At 57.3% G+C, this 16,738-nt stretch overlaps 2 protein-coding genes and 1 long non-coding RNA gene across 3 annotated transcripts; 2 read left to right on the forward strand and 1 right to left on the reverse strand.

The window, feature by feature from the left end:
* The first annotated feature begins 100 nt into the window (after nt 1–100).
* Nucleotides 101–1,876, forward strand: LOC127466442 (uncharacterized). The gene is made up of 2 exons (XR_007902695.1): nt 101–520; nt 1,659–1,876. It is a non-coding gene; the product is annotated as an uncharacterized LOC127466442 (long non-coding RNA).
* Nucleotides 1,877–3,406: 1,530 nt separating this feature from the next.
* On the reverse strand, nt 3,407–10,521 carry PSMD13 (proteasome 26S subunit, non-ATPase 13). Its single transcript, XM_051777086.1, has 13 exons — nt 10,320–10,521; nt 10,154–10,232; nt 9,348–9,382; nt 9,212–9,267; nt 8,801–8,844; nt 8,525–8,611; nt 7,584–7,755; nt 7,047–7,126; nt 6,842–6,967; nt 6,126–6,188; nt 5,645–5,725; nt 4,867–4,983; nt 3,407–4,096 (listed from the first exon to the last, which is right to left on the reverse strand). The coding sequence occupies exons 1-13, from the start codon at nt 10,412–10,414 to the stop codon at nt 4,001–4,003; spliced, it is 1,131 nt and encodes a 376-aa protein (XP_051633046.1). The 5' UTR covers nt 10,415–10,521; the 3' UTR covers nt 3,407–4,000.
* A 299-nt stretch (nt 10,522–10,820) lies between these two features.
* On the forward strand, nt 10,821–16,072 carry SIRT3 (sirtuin 3). The gene is made up of 8 exons (XM_051777209.1): nt 10,821–10,878; nt 10,935–11,097; nt 12,527–12,787; nt 13,095–13,327; nt 13,441–13,541; nt 13,967–14,128; nt 14,483–14,692; nt 15,602–16,072. The coding sequence occupies exons 1-8, from the start codon at nt 10,836–10,838 to the stop codon at nt 15,620–15,622; spliced, it is 1,194 nt and encodes a 397-aa protein (XP_051633169.1). The 5' UTR covers nt 10,821–10,835; the 3' UTR covers nt 15,623–16,072.
* Nucleotides 16,073–16,738: the final 666 nt, after the last annotated feature.

Consider the following 16,738-nt stretch of genomic DNA (forward strand, 5'->3'; position numbering starts at 1 on the left):
CAGGGGAAAGGGAGTTCTGCTCAGGGGAAAGGGAGTTCTGCTCAGGGAAAAGGAATTCTACTGAGGGAAAAAGGGCTGCTCCAAGGGAAGGGGAGGCCTCTGCTCTCTAGCAGAGCAGCGCAGTGTCCCCCTGTGCCAGCTGGGGACAGTTTTTGGCCTCAGAGCCTTGGGCAGTTGGGTGCTGCTGAGGGAAAAAAAACCTGAAAACGATTAAGGGAAGAAAAATTCGGCAGAGAACAATTCGGGAAAGTCTTTCCACCTCAAGGGTGTTCCGCCCCGTGCCCTCGGAGCCGCAGCAGGTCCCGTGCCAAGAGGTGGCGGGGGAGGGATGGGGGGGGTGGCAGCAGTGACAGTGACAAGCTGGGCAGCTGCAGAGCCCCAGGAGCAGCGGGATCGCCCTGACGGCGCCATGAGGGTCTTCCAGAGGGGCTCCCAGCTCCTGGCGGCCGCCCTGCGGACCCCCCACGCCCCCCGTGCCCAGCTCAGGTCCCACCCCCCCGAGCACCCGCTCTCTGCCGCCGTGAGTACCCGGGGGGGGCTAAAAAAGGGGGGGACACCCCCGTTGGAAGGGCCCAAACCCCCCGTGCTAGGGACAAATTATTTGTGATGGGGGCAGAGGCAAAAGGGGAGAGGGAGGCAGAGGAGGAAGGTGCCCCCAAGGTCCAGCCCACACCCCCCCAGGGGTCCGTGCCCTGTGCCCCCCCCCCCCTCAGGCTCCTGTTGGATTTTATCCTTTCAAGCCCCTTTTTAAACCTTTGGGGTTTGGGGCACACACTTAGTGTCCCGTGCAGCCCAGGGTGTCCCTCAGGGAGGTGAAGCCATGGGACAGCAGGACACTGGTGGTCCCTCAGGGGCAGACATGGGCCCAGACCCTCCATCCTGGGACACTCAGCCCAAAGCCAGTGTCCCCATGAACAAGGACAGGGGCTGCTGTCACTGCAGAGCCTGTAGGTCCCTCTAACACTCCCCCTCTGGGGACAGTCCCCCCCAATCCATATCCCCCTGGGCAGGGTGAAACAAGGCGGGGAAAAAGGAGCTTTTCACCAAAATCCTGGCTGGTTCCCCCTCCACCCCTTGCCTGGGCAGTTTTCCCCCTGCTGCCTTCCCAAGGTCTGCATGAGCCTGGACATGCTTTTTCCAGCCAAATAAGTGAAAGGAAGGTGCCAGTGCAGGGGGTTGATGCTGCCCTGGTGCAGCAGAGAAACAAGGGGCTGCTGCTGGCTGCAATTTCCAAAGTCACCTGAAAGTCAGGCACAGATGCCTCTGGAAACGCTGAGGGCCCTGGCCAGAGCCTCAAGGTCACGCACTGCTCCAGTTTGCCAGTGAATATCCCAGCAGAGAAACGTGGAGAGATGGAAAAAGCGAGCCTGGAGAGCACCAGGTCCATCTGCTGCCAGTGGGAATGGCTGTGCTTCCCAAAGCTCCCTCCACAGCCCCACGGTGGGTCCATCCCACAGCCACGGGGCTGGGAAGAGCACAGAGAAGTGAGCTGGGTCCATGGTGTTGGACGGCACCAGCGCAGCCACCCCGGGAGCCCCACAAATCATGGAACAATCATCCCAGGAGCCCCCACACCATGGCACAGCCATCCCAGGAGCACCCCCCTCCCATCCCACGGCCCAGCCATCCAACTGATTCCCGTTCCTTCTCCCCCTCAGGAGCAAGGCATTGCCTTGGCTGCGATGTTCGCGTCGTTCCTGCTGCCCACAGCCTGGGTCCTGGCCCACATAGACCACTACAAGGCCAGGCCGGAGTGAGGAGTGGCAGGAGCAGCCTGTTCCCTGCAGAGAGAATCCTGAGGGAAGAGCCCCTGGGACGGACCCTCTCTGGGATGGAACCCCCCAGGCCTGTTCATTAAAATTCACTTTTGCATTCAGCACAACGGCTCCTCGGGTTTGCTTCATCCACGTGGGTGTCCGTAGGGAATGACCTGGAAATCTGTCCTGAAGGCAGAATTCCCTCCAGTGGGAAGGGATATTCCCTCTGGAGCCTTTACCTGCTGCAGCTGCAGTGCAGCACAGGGCAGGCACCCGGTCACCTCTCCCAGCAAAGCCAAGGTGAATTCCTGGTAGGAAAACACCCAAAGGCTGGAAGTCACATTAAAAGTGTCCCACAGGCCCCCCTCCCTGCACAAAGGGCATTTCCACCCACCACATCCCAAATTACCTGTGTCAGGGAAGCAGCCAGCACATGAGAAAGGTCAGGTAGCAAAAGGTACTTCCAGATATCTTGGAAAAACCTCTGGAGCCGTCACAGATCCACAGATCTCATCTCCATTACCAGGAGCTGCTTGGGGCTTCACAGCCAGGCGAGTGCTCCCACAGCACAGGGGCTGTCGGAATCCTCCTGGGAGAAGTTGTCAGTGCTTCCCACAGTGGCATTCCGGGTTTTTTGATGCTGATCTCAAGCAGCAGCGGCCCCGCAACTCGCTGGCTCAGGTGGAGCTTCCTCCATCCCAACGTGTAGGGACACAGCCCTGGCAATGAGGGCAAGATCTGACACAGCACTGGGAAAGGAGACTGGGCTCCTTAAAGCCTTTTCTTGTCCTTAACTGAAATGAAGGGAACAGTTTCCAGAACACTTGTCTCCTCCACACGCTCTCCTGAAGTCAGCAAAAGTGACAGGAATGGGTGTTGGAAGACAAGACACAGCAGGAACTGGTAAAGTCAAATCCAACAGCTGAACTGACAGGGAAAAGGCAGGCACTGGGCACTGAACACCCCCCATCCAGGAAGGAATTTCGGCCAGAAGGGTCTGGAAAGCAGTAGTAGGAGGGTGAGCAGGTACAGACTCCTGAACCCCAGCAGTGACAAGGACTGACCACGGATACATTGGCAGCAGCTTTTAAAAACCCACCCACACCCCAGGGAATTTAACGAGATCCGTGGACACAACTCCATCCAATCTGAAGTCACTATATATAGTCACGGCTATAACTCCCCGTGCCAAGTGCTGTCCTGCCTTATAGCAAGGAGTTCATGCATCCCTAGGGACACTGGGAGAGATCCCAGCTCAGATCCCCATTTGTTCCACATTCTCAACCTGCACAAAAAACTTCCACCCCAGAAAACCACGGAAGCAACAGGACAAACAACTCCTAACAAAGTCACCACCGTTAAGAAACAAAAGGAGAACAAAAACCTGTCCCCGCCCTGGTTTCAGCTCTCAGTCCATTACAGTTAGCTTGGCAACAGGGATCAGGGCTGGAATTCCCCACAAAAGGAACCTGACCAGGTTCATGCCCAGGTATCATGTGCTCCACACTCACACACTGATCCCACCAGAGACTGGCAGGTTTAAAGCTGGATTACTCTGGGAAAGGGGTTTGCAATGTGGAACCGAGAGGAAATGTGACACTCGGGGGGACACACACACGTGTTTTTAAAGGGATGGAGATGACACAGGATTCCAGAAAAGGGAAGGCAGAGACGTTTATTCCGGCAATGCCGCTGCACCTCACCTGAGCACAAAGCGCTGGTGAAAGACAAACCACGCCCTCAAGTGTGTGAACACACCCAGTAACCGGGATTCCCGGGAAAACCCTTGGATGGAGCAAACACTCCCTCTACTGCAAATGAGGAGGGGTGAAGGGAGGATGATTTGGGGAAGAGGACTGAGGGAATGCTGCCTTGGGGCCACTGCAGGGGCAGGGGGAGAGGGCAGCGGGGCTGGCTGTGCCCCCTAAGGCCAAGACCCCTCGGTACCTGCACCAGGATCCCACCCTCCCGCAGCAGCTGGAGGCAGGAGGGATTGGGAGTCATCCATCCCCTCCCAGGACGGAGCTCTGGGATCAGAGCCACTCGTGTCAGCAGAGGGAAAGCCTGACTCAAGCACCAAAGGGTCACACAGCAAAAGGCCACGTACTCCTCTGAAATACATCCCATGCTGCTCCCCCCTGTGCCCACCCACCCCCTCCATGGATTCAGTGCAGTCAGTGGTCTGAGTGCTGCCAGCCTCAGGAGCAGCAGGAATCACTCTCCTGGGGCCAGAGCCAGGCCCTCTATGTCAGGATGTCGTGGGCTTGGTGCTCCACCAGCATCTCCATGCTCCGCACGTCCGTGCACCAGAACTCCAGGCGGTCCTTCATCCCTTTGATCTGCAAGGCAAGGCCACGGTGAGCTGGCGCCTCAGCTCCTGGGAATGCCCACGGGCACCTCCAGGGACACACACCTCAGACCCCAAACCACTCCTCAAAACCCCACACACCGGGAAAGGGCACTGTCCCGTCCCTGGAAGTGTCCAAGGCCAGGCTGGACGGGGCTTGGAACAACCTGGGCTAGTGGAAGGTGTCCCTGCCCTTGGCAGAGGGTGGGACTGGATGGTCTTTAAGGTCCCCTCCATCCCAAACCATCCTGGGATTAACAGCTTCTACCAGCAAATCAGCAACTGTTAAAAGTTAAACTGAAACGCACCAAAGGAATTCCTTGCAGCTGGAATTCCATATACTCATTTTTGGGTTTAAAGGTAAAGGCACCCTGTGCAGTCTCCTAAAACATTACCAGGATGAACTTGAGAAGCTCAACATCCTCTGAATCACCCTCTTCCCGAGGGGAATGTGCCTCCTACATCCCCAAAACTCCCAGAGGGCTATTTCATGCATTTTGGAATGAGGCAGCCACATGGATGTTTGGATTCCTCTGGAAAACACAGCCATGGCTTCTGTGTTCCGTGGTGTTTGTGTGGCTTCCACAAGGGACGTGTCACCCCTGTCAGGTTTCTGACCACCCACTCCCTACACGGGTGTGAAGAGCACCAGCTACCCCAGGGTGAAATTACAGGCACCATGTAAAAGGAAAAGCTGATTCCCCTTCAGGAGGCTCATTCCCAAGCTGTGACCCTTCCCAGTGCCGATTTCATTCCCGTTACCTGCTGCAGGTCCAGCACACGTGGCTGCACCCACGTCATGTGCACCCTCTTGTCCACCTCGTCAATGCTGCCCTTCACCAGGCCCACCGAGAGAGCCTTCATCACCAGCAGCTCCACCTGGGAACAGAAACAATTCAAGGAAATTTCTCAGTTTCTCCCCTGAGGTGAACAAAACCTTCACTTGGGGCCTTCACAGCAGACTGTTCACACGCAGAGTGCAGGGCAGCAGCTCTCACTGCCCCCCTTTCAGGTGACAGAACTGCCTTGAGACTCGACATCTCGACGTACAGGAGGGAGCTCTTTTCCCCCAAAACCAGATTGGTTTTCTTTTCTCTGAAATCCCAGGAAGAATGAGGCAATCGGAAAAAAGCCAACAGAGCCGGAGCACCCCCAGGCAGCAGGAACGGGGGTCTGGCCAGATGGAGGGAGTCGGGCTCTTCTCCCAGGGAACAAGGGACAAGAGGAAGCGACCTCATGCTGCGCCAGGGGAGTTTCAAGTTGGACATCAGGAGGAATTTCTTCATGGAAAGGGTTGCCAGGCCTTGGCAGGGGTTGCCCAGGGTGGTGGTGGATGCCCATCCCTGGAGGTGTGCAAGGAATGTGGCACTCAGTGCTCTGGGCTGGGGGACGAGGAGGGCATCGGGCACAGGTTCTCAGTGATCTTGGAGGTCTTTTCCAACCTCAGTGATCCTGGGATTTCGTGTGACTCAGGAATACCCAGACACTCTTAGAGCTCCCAAACCAGGACGTTACTAAGTTTGTCTGACCCCAAACTCACCTCGTTGACGGTGACTTTGGCACTCTTGGCAATCTCCTCAAAGGTGAGTTGTCGGTGGTTGGCTGGGCGGGTGAAAGTCATCTGAGTCCAGGGAACAGATCAAAAAAACAAACCCCACAGGGTTTTAGTGGTTCCCACAGCACACAGAGCCTCCCTTGTGCTGCCCTGCCCAGTCTCACTCTGCATCGGCAACTGCGTTTCTCATATTTAACTAAAATAAGTCAAATAAAGTCCAACTTTCAGAGCTATCGCTCCAGACACCATCCCTGAGACACAAGGCTTCCTCTGCCCCTCTTCCATATCACAGAATCCCAGAATGCTTTGGGTGGGAAGGGACCTTAAAGCTCATCCCATTCCACCCCCGGCCATGGGCAGGGACACCTTCCCCTAGACCAGGTTGCTCCAAGCCCCATCCAGCCTGGCCTGGGACACTTCCAGGGTTGGGGCAGCCACAGCTTCTCTGGGCAACATCCCAGCTCACCTCCATGAGACACAACAGCTGGATCTTCTGCAGCAGGAGCGCTTCATTCGCAGCCAGGTCAGGCTGTGGGGGGAGAAAATGCACCACATCAGGTCATTATTGCATTTTTCCCTCAACCTGGGGGAGAGCAGCTTGTTACACGCAGGAGTAAATCCCTGAGGGGGTTTTATTTAGGAGGGAGGAGGCCATCACAGCCCAGCCACCACCTGGGCATGGTTCCAGAAAACAAATCCCAGGGGCTGCACACGAAACACAGAGCTCACCAGGCAGGCAGCCTGTCAAGGGCCAGTGGACTCACAAATCCACCTGCAAACTACTGCTGTGTCAGTAATTGCTGGGGTAGCCAGTGCAGGTAACATCCAACACCATTGTTTTCCTCACACTTCCCAGAACAGGAAGGAAAACCACTCTTTTCCACCGGAAGCCCTCCTGTTATGGAGATTAAATCTGGAATTATCTGGCTGTGCGGGACATTTGTGTGTGCTCTGCCCTTGGATCACAGGAGATTTCTCTCTATTTCTTTCCATCAACCAGAGGGGAGCCAAAAGAAAACTAATGATGTGTATAATGATGAAATAATTCCTATACCCCAATTAGAATTATACCAGTGCACCAGAGCCAGGAATTAGGTAAAGGTAGTAAAGCAGAGGTCCAGAGGCTCCAAGTGGGCTCTGTAAACCCTGAGCTCGGGCCTTCAGCAGTACAACACCCCTCACCTGCTGCCCCCAGGCCGACTTGAGGGCCTGGAAGGTCTCCACGTTGCCACTGTTGAAGGCAAAGAGGGTGTCAATGAGCCACTGCCGGTCTGTGCTCCTCAGGGACTCCAGCACGGGGTGCATGAGCTGCAGGAACCAGGCAGGAGGGCGTTAGCAGGGTAAAATCAGCTCCTGAGGCTCCGTGGAGGAATGTGGCAGGACTTACCAGCTCCCCAAAGTTGTAAACACCTTCTCCCAGCAGCCCAGCCAGCCCCAGGGTGAAGGCTCTCTCCTGCTGCTCTGATACTGGAAAAAAAACCCAACAAACAGATCAAAAATGGTTTGGATGAAGAAAGACGCCAGAACAAAGATAATTTGGGTAAAGCAGCAGTTCAAGCCCCAGCAACCCCTCCCTCATCCTTCTCTGTGCCTGCATTAAACCATTCCCAGCCCTCACCCTCTCCCAAGCCTGGAAATTCAGGAGCCCGCAGTAATCACAGCACAAAAGCGCCACTTTTGGAATCCAGAGCGAAGATTTTTGGGGAATTAGAACAAACACCCCCTTCTGGCAGGGGCACCCCCCCCTCCCATCACCCCGGGGCAGCTCAGGAGCAGGATCCTGGGTGAGGTCACCGCTCGATCCAGCCAGACCTTGGATCCACCACGGCACGGCCAAAACAACACAGAAGAAAAACCCTCTGCCAGGGTGTTTATTTGATAAAGCAGAGCGTGGAAAGCGGGATTTTCCACGCAGAGGAGTCACCTGGCAGGTCCTTGACCTCGATGCAGCCCAGGAAGCGCAGGGCATCCTTGTAGTAGGCGGCGTGGTTCCCCACCGTCTGGTAGTACTTGCTGGAGAGGTCGTAGAAGCGGCTGTGCACCGAGGTCACCCCGGGCAGGGTGTTCAGCAGCTCCTCCACCTCCTCGATGGTCTCCTGGGCAGGGGGAAGAACCTGCCTTTGTAAAGGGCGAGGAGCACCCGGTGCAGCGCCGGGATCCCGGGCGGGAGGGTCACGGCATTCCAGGGTGCTGCCCAGGGCAGGAGGGACACCCTGCCAGTGTCAGCACGGCCAAAGCCACCACCGGGGGATCTGTGCATGTATTTATATGCTTGTTTAAAAATAAAGCAGCAGTCTCCCTTCACACAGTAGTGAGGGGGGGAAAAAACCCCACCCCCTAACCAGCTGTAATTATATATATACTAAGGGCTTTAAAATGAAGGGAAAAGGTTTGGGTGGGATTTTGGGGTAAATCCTTCCCTGTGAGGGTGGTGAGGACCTGGCACAGGTTGCCCAGAGAAGCTGTGGCTGCCTCATTGCTCAAGGAGAGGTTGGATGGGGGTTGGAGCAACCTGGGATAGCAGAAGGTGTCCCTGCCCATGGAACTGGATGGTCTTCAATATCCCTTCCAACACAAACCATTCCAGCATTCCATGGTACACACGCCCAAAGCCATCGCTCTGCACTTGCTCTAGGAGATCTAAAGCTGCCCTGCATGAAAAACCTCATTTTGGGTTTAAAAGATGGTTCCAAAACAAGTCAAGGATGACAAACCCCATGTGCTTCGCTCAGGCAGCAACACTCCAGGTCACCAGGAGCAGCTCCCACATCCTGGGGAGGCTCACGAGACCCTCTGAGCTGGGAGCTGGGACAATCAAGGAAAGCCACAGCACCCCAAGACCTCCCAGCCCGGGCCACCCCTCACCTTGGTGACCTGCAGGTCCCCGATGTTGAGCTTGAGGGCCCCGATGGCTGTTTTGCACAGGATCACGGCCTCGTCACTGCTCTTCACCTGCAGGGACACAGGGGGACCTGCTGGGAGTGTCACCTGCAGCCAGGTGGCTGGGACAGGGCTGGGTGCACATCACTGATCACATTCCTGCAGTAAAATCCCTGGATTCTGCAGCACAGGTGTCACACACACAGACCGGAGCCTCCTCACCTGCCAGTGAACTGCCACAGGGAGCAGCTTCAGACGTACCTTTTCCCGAGTCTTTTCCAGGAAAGTCAGGGCCACGTTGGGATCTGGAGCAGAGAAAAAACAGGTTTTAAAAAGTAGCAGTGCCAGGAGGTCCCGTGGAGCTGAACTTCACCTAAAAATACGTCGTTAATTGGATTCCTGAAGGCTGGAATGTGTGTTTTCCACAGCATGCCCTCAACCTGCAGCAGGTGCTGCCAGGTAGGCCGGGCTTTTCCTCACCAACCACCTCTCCAGGGAAGCTGTGGACTTCCTACTCCAGGAGGCAGCAACAACCTAAGCATTCCAAGCCAGTGCTTTCCCTTCTGAAAGCACCAGGGCAGCAGCTCCCCATCCGAGATTCACCTGTGCCTGGCCACATTCCACAGGGATCAGGGGCTAAGAGCAGCTCAGGGAGAGGGGGAGGACACGCACCTGTCATCTGCCGGACCACGTGCAGGATGATCTCCACCAGGGACAGGGGGTTCACCCTGCAAAGAGCAGCTCAGGGTCAGCACAGGCCCCCCAGGTGACCCCCAAGCCCCCCCCAGGTGACCCCCAGGTGACTCACCTGTGCTCAAACTCGCTGATGAAGTTCTCGTAGAGCTGTGGGGACAAGGAAAGGGACACTCAGGGCAAAGGAAACCCCAGTTAGAGCTTCTCACTCTTATTTCCTCTCCATTCCAGCTCATTTGAACATCCCTGGAAGTGCCCAAGGCCAGGCTGGACAGGGTTTCGAGGGACCTGGGCTAGTGGAAGGTGTCCCTTCCAGGGACAGTGGAGCATGATGATCCTTAAGGTCCCTTCTAACCCAAACCATTCTATGATTTTTCCAACAAACTGGGCACCCATACAGAAATTCCAGCACTGTGAAGAATCCAGGAGCCCAGAACTACCCATTTTAGCTCCTCCCAGCTCCAAGGAGGGACCTGAGGGAAGCATCCGTGAACACCCAACACTCCACCCTGCACTTGGCAAACCCCTTGTTACAGAAGGGAGTGGAAAAAAAAAAGAATAAAAATCACCCTGCATCTCCCAAGCGTAAAAATCTTAAAGTGAATGAAAGCAAAGAACGACTTCGAAGGTTACAAAACCCTCAAGAATCCCCCTGTATCTCTCAAATATAAAAAACTTAGAGTGAATGAAAATAAAGAACGACTTCGAAGGTTACAAAAAACCCGACATGTTTAATTTTAACCGGATTTTCACACAGACACTGCAAGCTTGCGGGAGATGAGTCCACCCGGGCCAGTGATTCTCCAGGAGGATTATTGCAGAGATGAGTTTTTACAGGTTGTGTTTTGCCGGGTACAACCCCCCCCCCCCGATCCCTGAGCCACAGGAAAATCCCACACCCGGGAATCCCCCCCCTCTCACCCTGATGAGCCCATCGCCCTGGGCGAAGCAGGGGTCCTGCACGAAGTCCAGCACCTGCAGAGTGAGCTGGTGCCACAGCCTGGGGACACAAAACACTCGCCGTGAGACACTGGGCACAAACAAACACCGGGCATCCCCCCCCCCACTCCCCGTCCCCGCCGCTCACTTCTTGTTGTAGAGCTCCTCGAGGCGGTGCCACACGGCGGCCTGGCCCGGCCCCGCGCTCTGGCTCTGCTGCAGGAAACCCGGCACGTCCTTCATGGCGGCGGCGGCGGCGGCGGCAGGACCGGGATAGGCCCGAGGGAGCGGCGGGACCGGGGCGAGGAGGCCGCGCCGCCGCCGGGGCTGCGCACTCACTTCCGCCCGCGCGGGGCACGCCGGGTACCGTAACGCCCCGCGCCCGCCGCCGCCGCGCACTCGCTTCGCGGTGAAGGGGGCGGTACCGCATCGCCCCCGCGCTCGCCTCACGCCGCTACCGTAACGCCCCGCGCCCGCCGGTACCGCGCACTCTCTCAGCTACCGTAATACCCCGCGCACCCAGTCAGCTACCGTAATGCCCCGCGCCCTCACTCAACTACCGTAATGCCCCGCGCACTCACTCAGCTACCGTAATGCCCCGCGCACTCTCGCTCCACGCCTCTACCGTAATGCCCCGCGCACCGGCGGCAGCGCGGTAGCGGCGATGAGCGGGGCGCGGGGCCGCGGCGCGGGGCTGCTGGCGGCCGGTGAGCGCCGGGGGCCGGGGGGAGCCCCGCGGGGCCGCCGGGACCCCCCCCCTCAGCACCGCTCGGCTCTCTTGCAGCGGCGTGGAGGAGCCTGTGGGAGCGCGGCCCCCGCCACGGCGGCGGCGGAGGCGGCGGAGGGAGCGCGGCCCGGCCCGGGCGGCGCGGCGGGGGCGGGACGGGGGTGCCCGGCCCGGGGGTGCCCGGCGGCAGAGCGGGGAGGTACGTGAGGGGGGCTGCAGCCGGGAAGGGAAGGGGAGGGTGGGGATCGGTGGCGGCGGGGAAGGTCCTGCGGGAGGTGCGTCCGTGATGGAGGATGTCGTGTCCTTGCCGAACCGGGCGGGTGGGACATCGCTCCCCGGAGGCAGGGCTGGGAGCTCGGAGGGTAGGGATTGAGCAGGGGAAGGTCAGTGTCTTACGAGGTTGGGGGTTCGGCTCCTCGGGAACCCCGTCTGACAGGGCGGAGCCACGTCCCTGTGACAGCAGGGAAAAGCAGTGCAGTGTCACATCCCGGGGAAGGCACTGTCACATCCGTGACAGCAGGGAAAAGCAGTGCAGTGTCACATCCCGGGGAAGGCACTGTCACATCCGTGACAGCAGGGAAAGGCAGTGCAGTGTCACATCCCTGGGAAGACACAGCCATACTCTCTGTGACAGCAGGGAAAGGCAGTGCAGTGTCACAGCCCTGGGAAGGCAGAGTCACATCCCTGTGACAGCAGGGTAAGGCAGTGCAGTGTCACATCCCTGGGAAGGCAATGCAGAGCCACGTCCCTGTGACAGCAGGGAAAGGCAGTGCAGTGTCACAGCCCTGGGAAGGCAGAGCCACGTCCCTGTGACAGCAGAGAAAGGCAGTGCAGTGTCACAGCCCTGGGAAGGCACTGTCACATCCCTGTGACAGCAAAGTAAGGCAGTGCAGTGTCACATCTCTGGAAAGGCAGAGCCATATTCTCTGTGACAGCAGGGAAAGGCAGTGCAATGTCACAGCCCTGGGAAGGCAGAGTTGACCACACTGAAGCCAGGAGACACTTCCAGTGTCATCACTGCCAGTCTCCACTTCCAGCCCCTGTCACTATTCTTTGGGCTTGCCAAGCCCCCCCCAAGCTCTCCCCACGCCTGCTCTGCACTGTGCACAATGCCCTGCTCCAGCAGCACTAATTTTCTGGGAGAAGCTGTTCCCTGCTGATTATGCCTGTTCCCGAACTGCTAATGACTGTTCCCAAGCTGATAATGACTGTTCCCAGCCCAGCTGGGCACAGGGCTGTGATTCCTTTGGGCATGGACACACGGAGCTCTCCCAGGGCAGAGGAGGGGAACGGGGAAATGACAGTGTCTATGCTCACCTGGGCAGGGTGACACATCGCCCTGATAGAAATTTTTTGAACTCAGGACAGTCTCCTGGATCCCAGAGTGGTGGGACTCGTGATTCCCAGTGCTGCTGCTCCCACAGCCCTGTGTCCACCCCTGTCCGAAAAAACCCTCTCACGGGAATACCAGGGATGTATTTTAGATCCACATAAGGGAGCGCAGAGGGACGTGTCTGCTCCTGGGTTTGGGTCAGACTAGCAGCCAGGCTTTCTCCTAGTGAAGCCCTGGCACAGTCCTGCCCGTGGAAGAGCTTTCTGTGGAATTTTTGGGTGTTTTTCTCCCCCAGAGCCAAGGTTGCTGTCAGTTCTCTCAGGACACACCTGCTGTGCTTCCCCCCCGTGCCGAGCAGGATCCAAGGCTCCAGGCCCTTCTCTCTGAGCGCGGCTGCCAGAGCCATTTTGGGCCGGGGCAGGTGGGGAGGTGACGAGGGGAAGGAGAAACTCACCTTGAAGGACGTGGCCGAGCTCCTGCGGAAGAAGGAATGTCGCCGTGTGGTGGTGATGGCCGGAGCCGGGATCAGCACACCCAGCGGCATCCCGGACTTCAGGTGATGCCTCTGTCCTCTTTGTCCTTTGCCGGTGCTGGGGGGGCCGAGTCTTCTCCATGGAAAGGGTGGTTGAACATTGGAAGGGGCTGCCCGGGGAGGTGGTGGAGTCCCCATCCCTGGAGGTATCCAAGGAACAGCTGGACGTGGCACTCAGCGCTCTGGGGTGGGTGACAAGGTCATGATCGGTCACAGGGTGGGCTCGACGACCTTTGGGGGCCTTTTCCAACCTAAATGATCCTGGGATTCTGTCTCCAGCCCAGGTAACGCTGGTGCTGCAGCCCCTCCCAGCTCCCCCCTGTCCGTGCAGGTCCCCCGGGAGCGGCCTGTACAGCAACCTGGAGCAGTACGACATCCCGTACCCCGAGGCCATCTTCGAGCTGGGCTATTTCTTTGTCAACCCCAAGCCTTTCTTCACCCTGGCCAAGGAGCTCTACCCCGGCAACTACCGCCCCAATTCCGCCCACTACTTCCTGCGGCTGCTGCACGACAAGGGGCTGCTCCTGCGCCTCTACACCCAGAACATCGACGGGCTGGAGAGACGTGAGTTCCCCCTCCCAGCAGCACCACCAGGAGGAGCTGGGGGGAGAAGCAGGACTGGGGAGATGTGCACGGGGAGCGTCTGGCTCAGTCCTTTCCCACATGCTGTATTCCAGTGGCTGGGATCCCTCCCGACAAGCTGGTGGAAGCCCATGGCACCTTCGCCACTGCCACCTGTACGGTGTGTAAGAGGAACTTCCCCGGGGAGGACTTCAGGGTGAGTGGGCCCAGCCGGGCATCAATGCAGCAGTTAACACCAGGAGGCGTTAATTGTTATAATAATGACAGGTCCTCGGCCTGTTCTTTTGCCCTGGAAACAAGAGGGGATGAGACTCTGAGCTGGGCATTTCTGTGAGGACACGTGGTGGTTTCTGACCCCTGCGATGAGCAGTTTTGGGGTCTCTTCTTTCAGGGGGATGTCACGGGGGACAGGGTCCCTGTGACAGGCAGTTTTGGGGTCTCTCCTTTCAGGGGGATGTCATGGGGGACAGGGTCTCTGACAGGCAGTTTTGGGGTCTCTCCTTTCAGGGGGATGTCATGGGGGACAGGGTCTCTGACAGGCAGTTTTGGGGTCTCTCCTTTCAGGGGGATGTCATGGGGGACAGGGTCTCTGACAGGCAGTTTTGGGGTCTCTCCTTTCAGGGGGATGTCATGGGGGACAGGGTCCCTCGCTGCCCTGTGTGCACCGGAGTTGTGAAGCCTGACATCGTGTTCTTCGGTGAGGAGCTCCCGCAGCGCTTCCTCCTGCACCTGGCAGACTTCCCCCTGGCAGACCTGCTCTTCATCATTGGGACATCCCTGGAGGTCTGGGAATAAGGGGAGCCCAAGGGGGAAAAAGGCGCTCGGAAAACAGGGGCTCCGGAGGGGAGAGAGGGCTTAGAGGAGAAGGCGAGAAACTGGGTTTAGGGAGGTGAAATCTGAGGTGGAGGGTAAGAAATAGGGTGCAGGTGCTCCAAGAGACCCTCTAGAAACCAGGAGGGCACCTGGAGAGCCTTGGGGTCACTTCAGGAAAGGCCACCAGGTGACACCGTGACCCATCGAGAGCCGGGGTGGCTGAGCCTACAGCGGGGGAACCATCACACACTCAGCAGTTCTGAGCCTGGAACTGGTGGCTGTGGCAGGGTGACGGTCCCCCTGCCCTCCCGGTTCCCCCCTCAGGTGGAGCCCTTTGCCAGCCTGGCCGGAGCCGTGCGCAGCTCCGTGCCCCGGGTCCTCATCAACCGGGAGCTCGTGGGCCCCTTCGCGTGGCAGCAGCGCCACAACGACGTGGCCCAGCTCGGGGACGTGGTCGGGGGCGTCGAGAAGCTGGTGGAGCTGCTGGGCTGGAACGACGAGATGCAAACACTGATCCAGAAGGAGAAAGAGAAGGTGGGAAGGGGCTCTGAGCCCCACCTCCCCCCTCAGCCTTTGCGTTCCCTGTGCTGGAGTTATCCTGGGAGCGGGTTTGTGCTTGCTGAGGCTGCCTGCTGTCTGCCTCCACGGGGAAGGACTGCAGCAGGGCTAAAAAACCCCAAACCAACCCAAACCTGAGTGCTGTTTCACAGCCAGGGTGCCAGAGCAGAGTGCTGTGAGCTGAACGTGTCCGTGGTAGATGGGAAGATGCAGATCTGCCAGTCCCAGATGAAACAGGAATGTGGAAAAGGGCAGGATTTCGCCTTTGATCATTTCTTTCCCTGTGCCATTCTCACATCTGTAAACTTCTGGGATCTTCAGGAGTGAGAAATTGCAGGGGAACAAGTCCTTAATTATTAGAGTTCAGTGCTGCTGTTAATTACTGCATTGCTGTAGACCACTGGGAAGATTTTTCCATATTTGACATCAAACAGTTGTATTTTTTAGGGATACACTGCCCATACGTGATTTCTTCATAAAATCTGGCTCCAAGATTCCAGTTTTTAGATCCAGGTTGTTCTCATTTTCATCAGATCGTGAGGCAGGAATTGAGTAGGAATTCTTAAGTCTTTTGGCCAGGTTTCTGATTTTTTTGGTACAAACGTTCTGGGGTCCAGCCAGCCCTTGGCTTGATGCTTGTGCTGCTCTGAATCCCTGATGGATAATGCTGATACAGCAGGAAAACTAAGGCCAGGTTGGACAGGGCTTGGAGCAATCTGGTCTAGTGGAAGGTGTCCCTGCCCATGGCAGGGGGTGGAACGAGATGAGCTTTAAGGTCCCTTCCAACCCAAACCATCCTGGGATTCTGTGAAAGCTGCGGGGATGGTGCTTGGAGCTGGAATGTTTGATGCTCCCTGGCAAACGCTGTGCTCTCCCTGTTTTCAGCTGGATGCAAAGGACAAGTAGGACGGTGCTCCTGCCACCCCTCAGCACATCACTTGATGATGTCCAGCCATAAATGTCACCAGCAAGTGGCAGGGCGCTCGTGCCAGCACGTCCAGCGAGCTCCGTGTCTGCAGGTGGCCGTTTGGATCTGCCTCCTTCCAGCTGTCCATCCCGGAGCCCCTTGCTGGGGCTGGTTCTAGGGAGCAGGAGCTGGGAATGCCAGGAGTCTGGAGCAAGTTTTCCAGCTCCAACTGGACTGAGCATCCGAGGTCTCTCCCCCCCAGCCACTGTTCCCTTGGCCACGATCCTGAGCTGCTGCAGACTGTGTTGGTTCTTCCATGAAATCTCTGCTAATCAGGGTGCAGTCTGGGGGCAGGGGGGCTGCCCCCCATTCCCATTCCAGCTCAAGCTGCTGCGGGATTTCTGAATCACTAGAGTGTTAATTATTTAATAATAAAGAGATATAATTCATTTCTGGATGTCACCTGAGGGGTTTTCTGTAAAGTCACACCTTTCCTGGGGTTTGAGCACGTTCTGTCCCCACCACTTCTCTCTTGACCTGCTTTTTGGTACATTTTTTTCCTTTTTCCCCCCTCACACAAGTGCCTTTCCCTGCTGTAGATGCCACCCTGAGGGGTGGCATTACCACAGCCCTGCAGCCATGTCCTGCTCTGTCCCAAACCTGCCACAACACAATGCAGAGCCTCCTGGCACATGGATCCACACTGAAAACGCTGGGGACTTGTTTTTAACCGTACCCTGCTTCCCAAAAAAAACCAATTCCATGATTCTGTGAATGCCTCATGCAAAGTGCCCTGTGCCAAGCCCAGCCCCTGCTCCGGGGCATTCCAGGCCAGGCCTGGCAGCTGCTCTGAGGGATTTAAAGCACTCTGGAAAATTAAAACAACAATATCAGAGGTAATTGCATTAAAAACACCAATCCCCCCTTTTCCTTTTGCACGGAAAGCTTGGGAGAGCTTCAACAGCTGGGAAGGGATCAGGGTCTGTGTCTGCACCCACAAGGGCTGTGGTGGGTTTTTTACTAGTTAAAAAAAAAAAAAAAAAGAGAAAGATGCTGTTGGCCCAAAACCTCCCACTGTGACAGAGCGGGGCTGTGCCAGCCCAGCAGCCCGGCCG

Source organism: Manacus candei, unplaced genomic scaffold (assembly GCF_025592945.1).
Source record: "Manacus candei isolate 608988 ecotype Guabito, Panama unplaced genomic scaffold, ASM2559294v1 h1tg000009l, whole genome shotgun sequence".
NCBI classification, from domain to species: Eukaryota; Metazoa; Chordata; class Aves; order Passeriformes; family Pipridae; genus Manacus; species Manacus candei.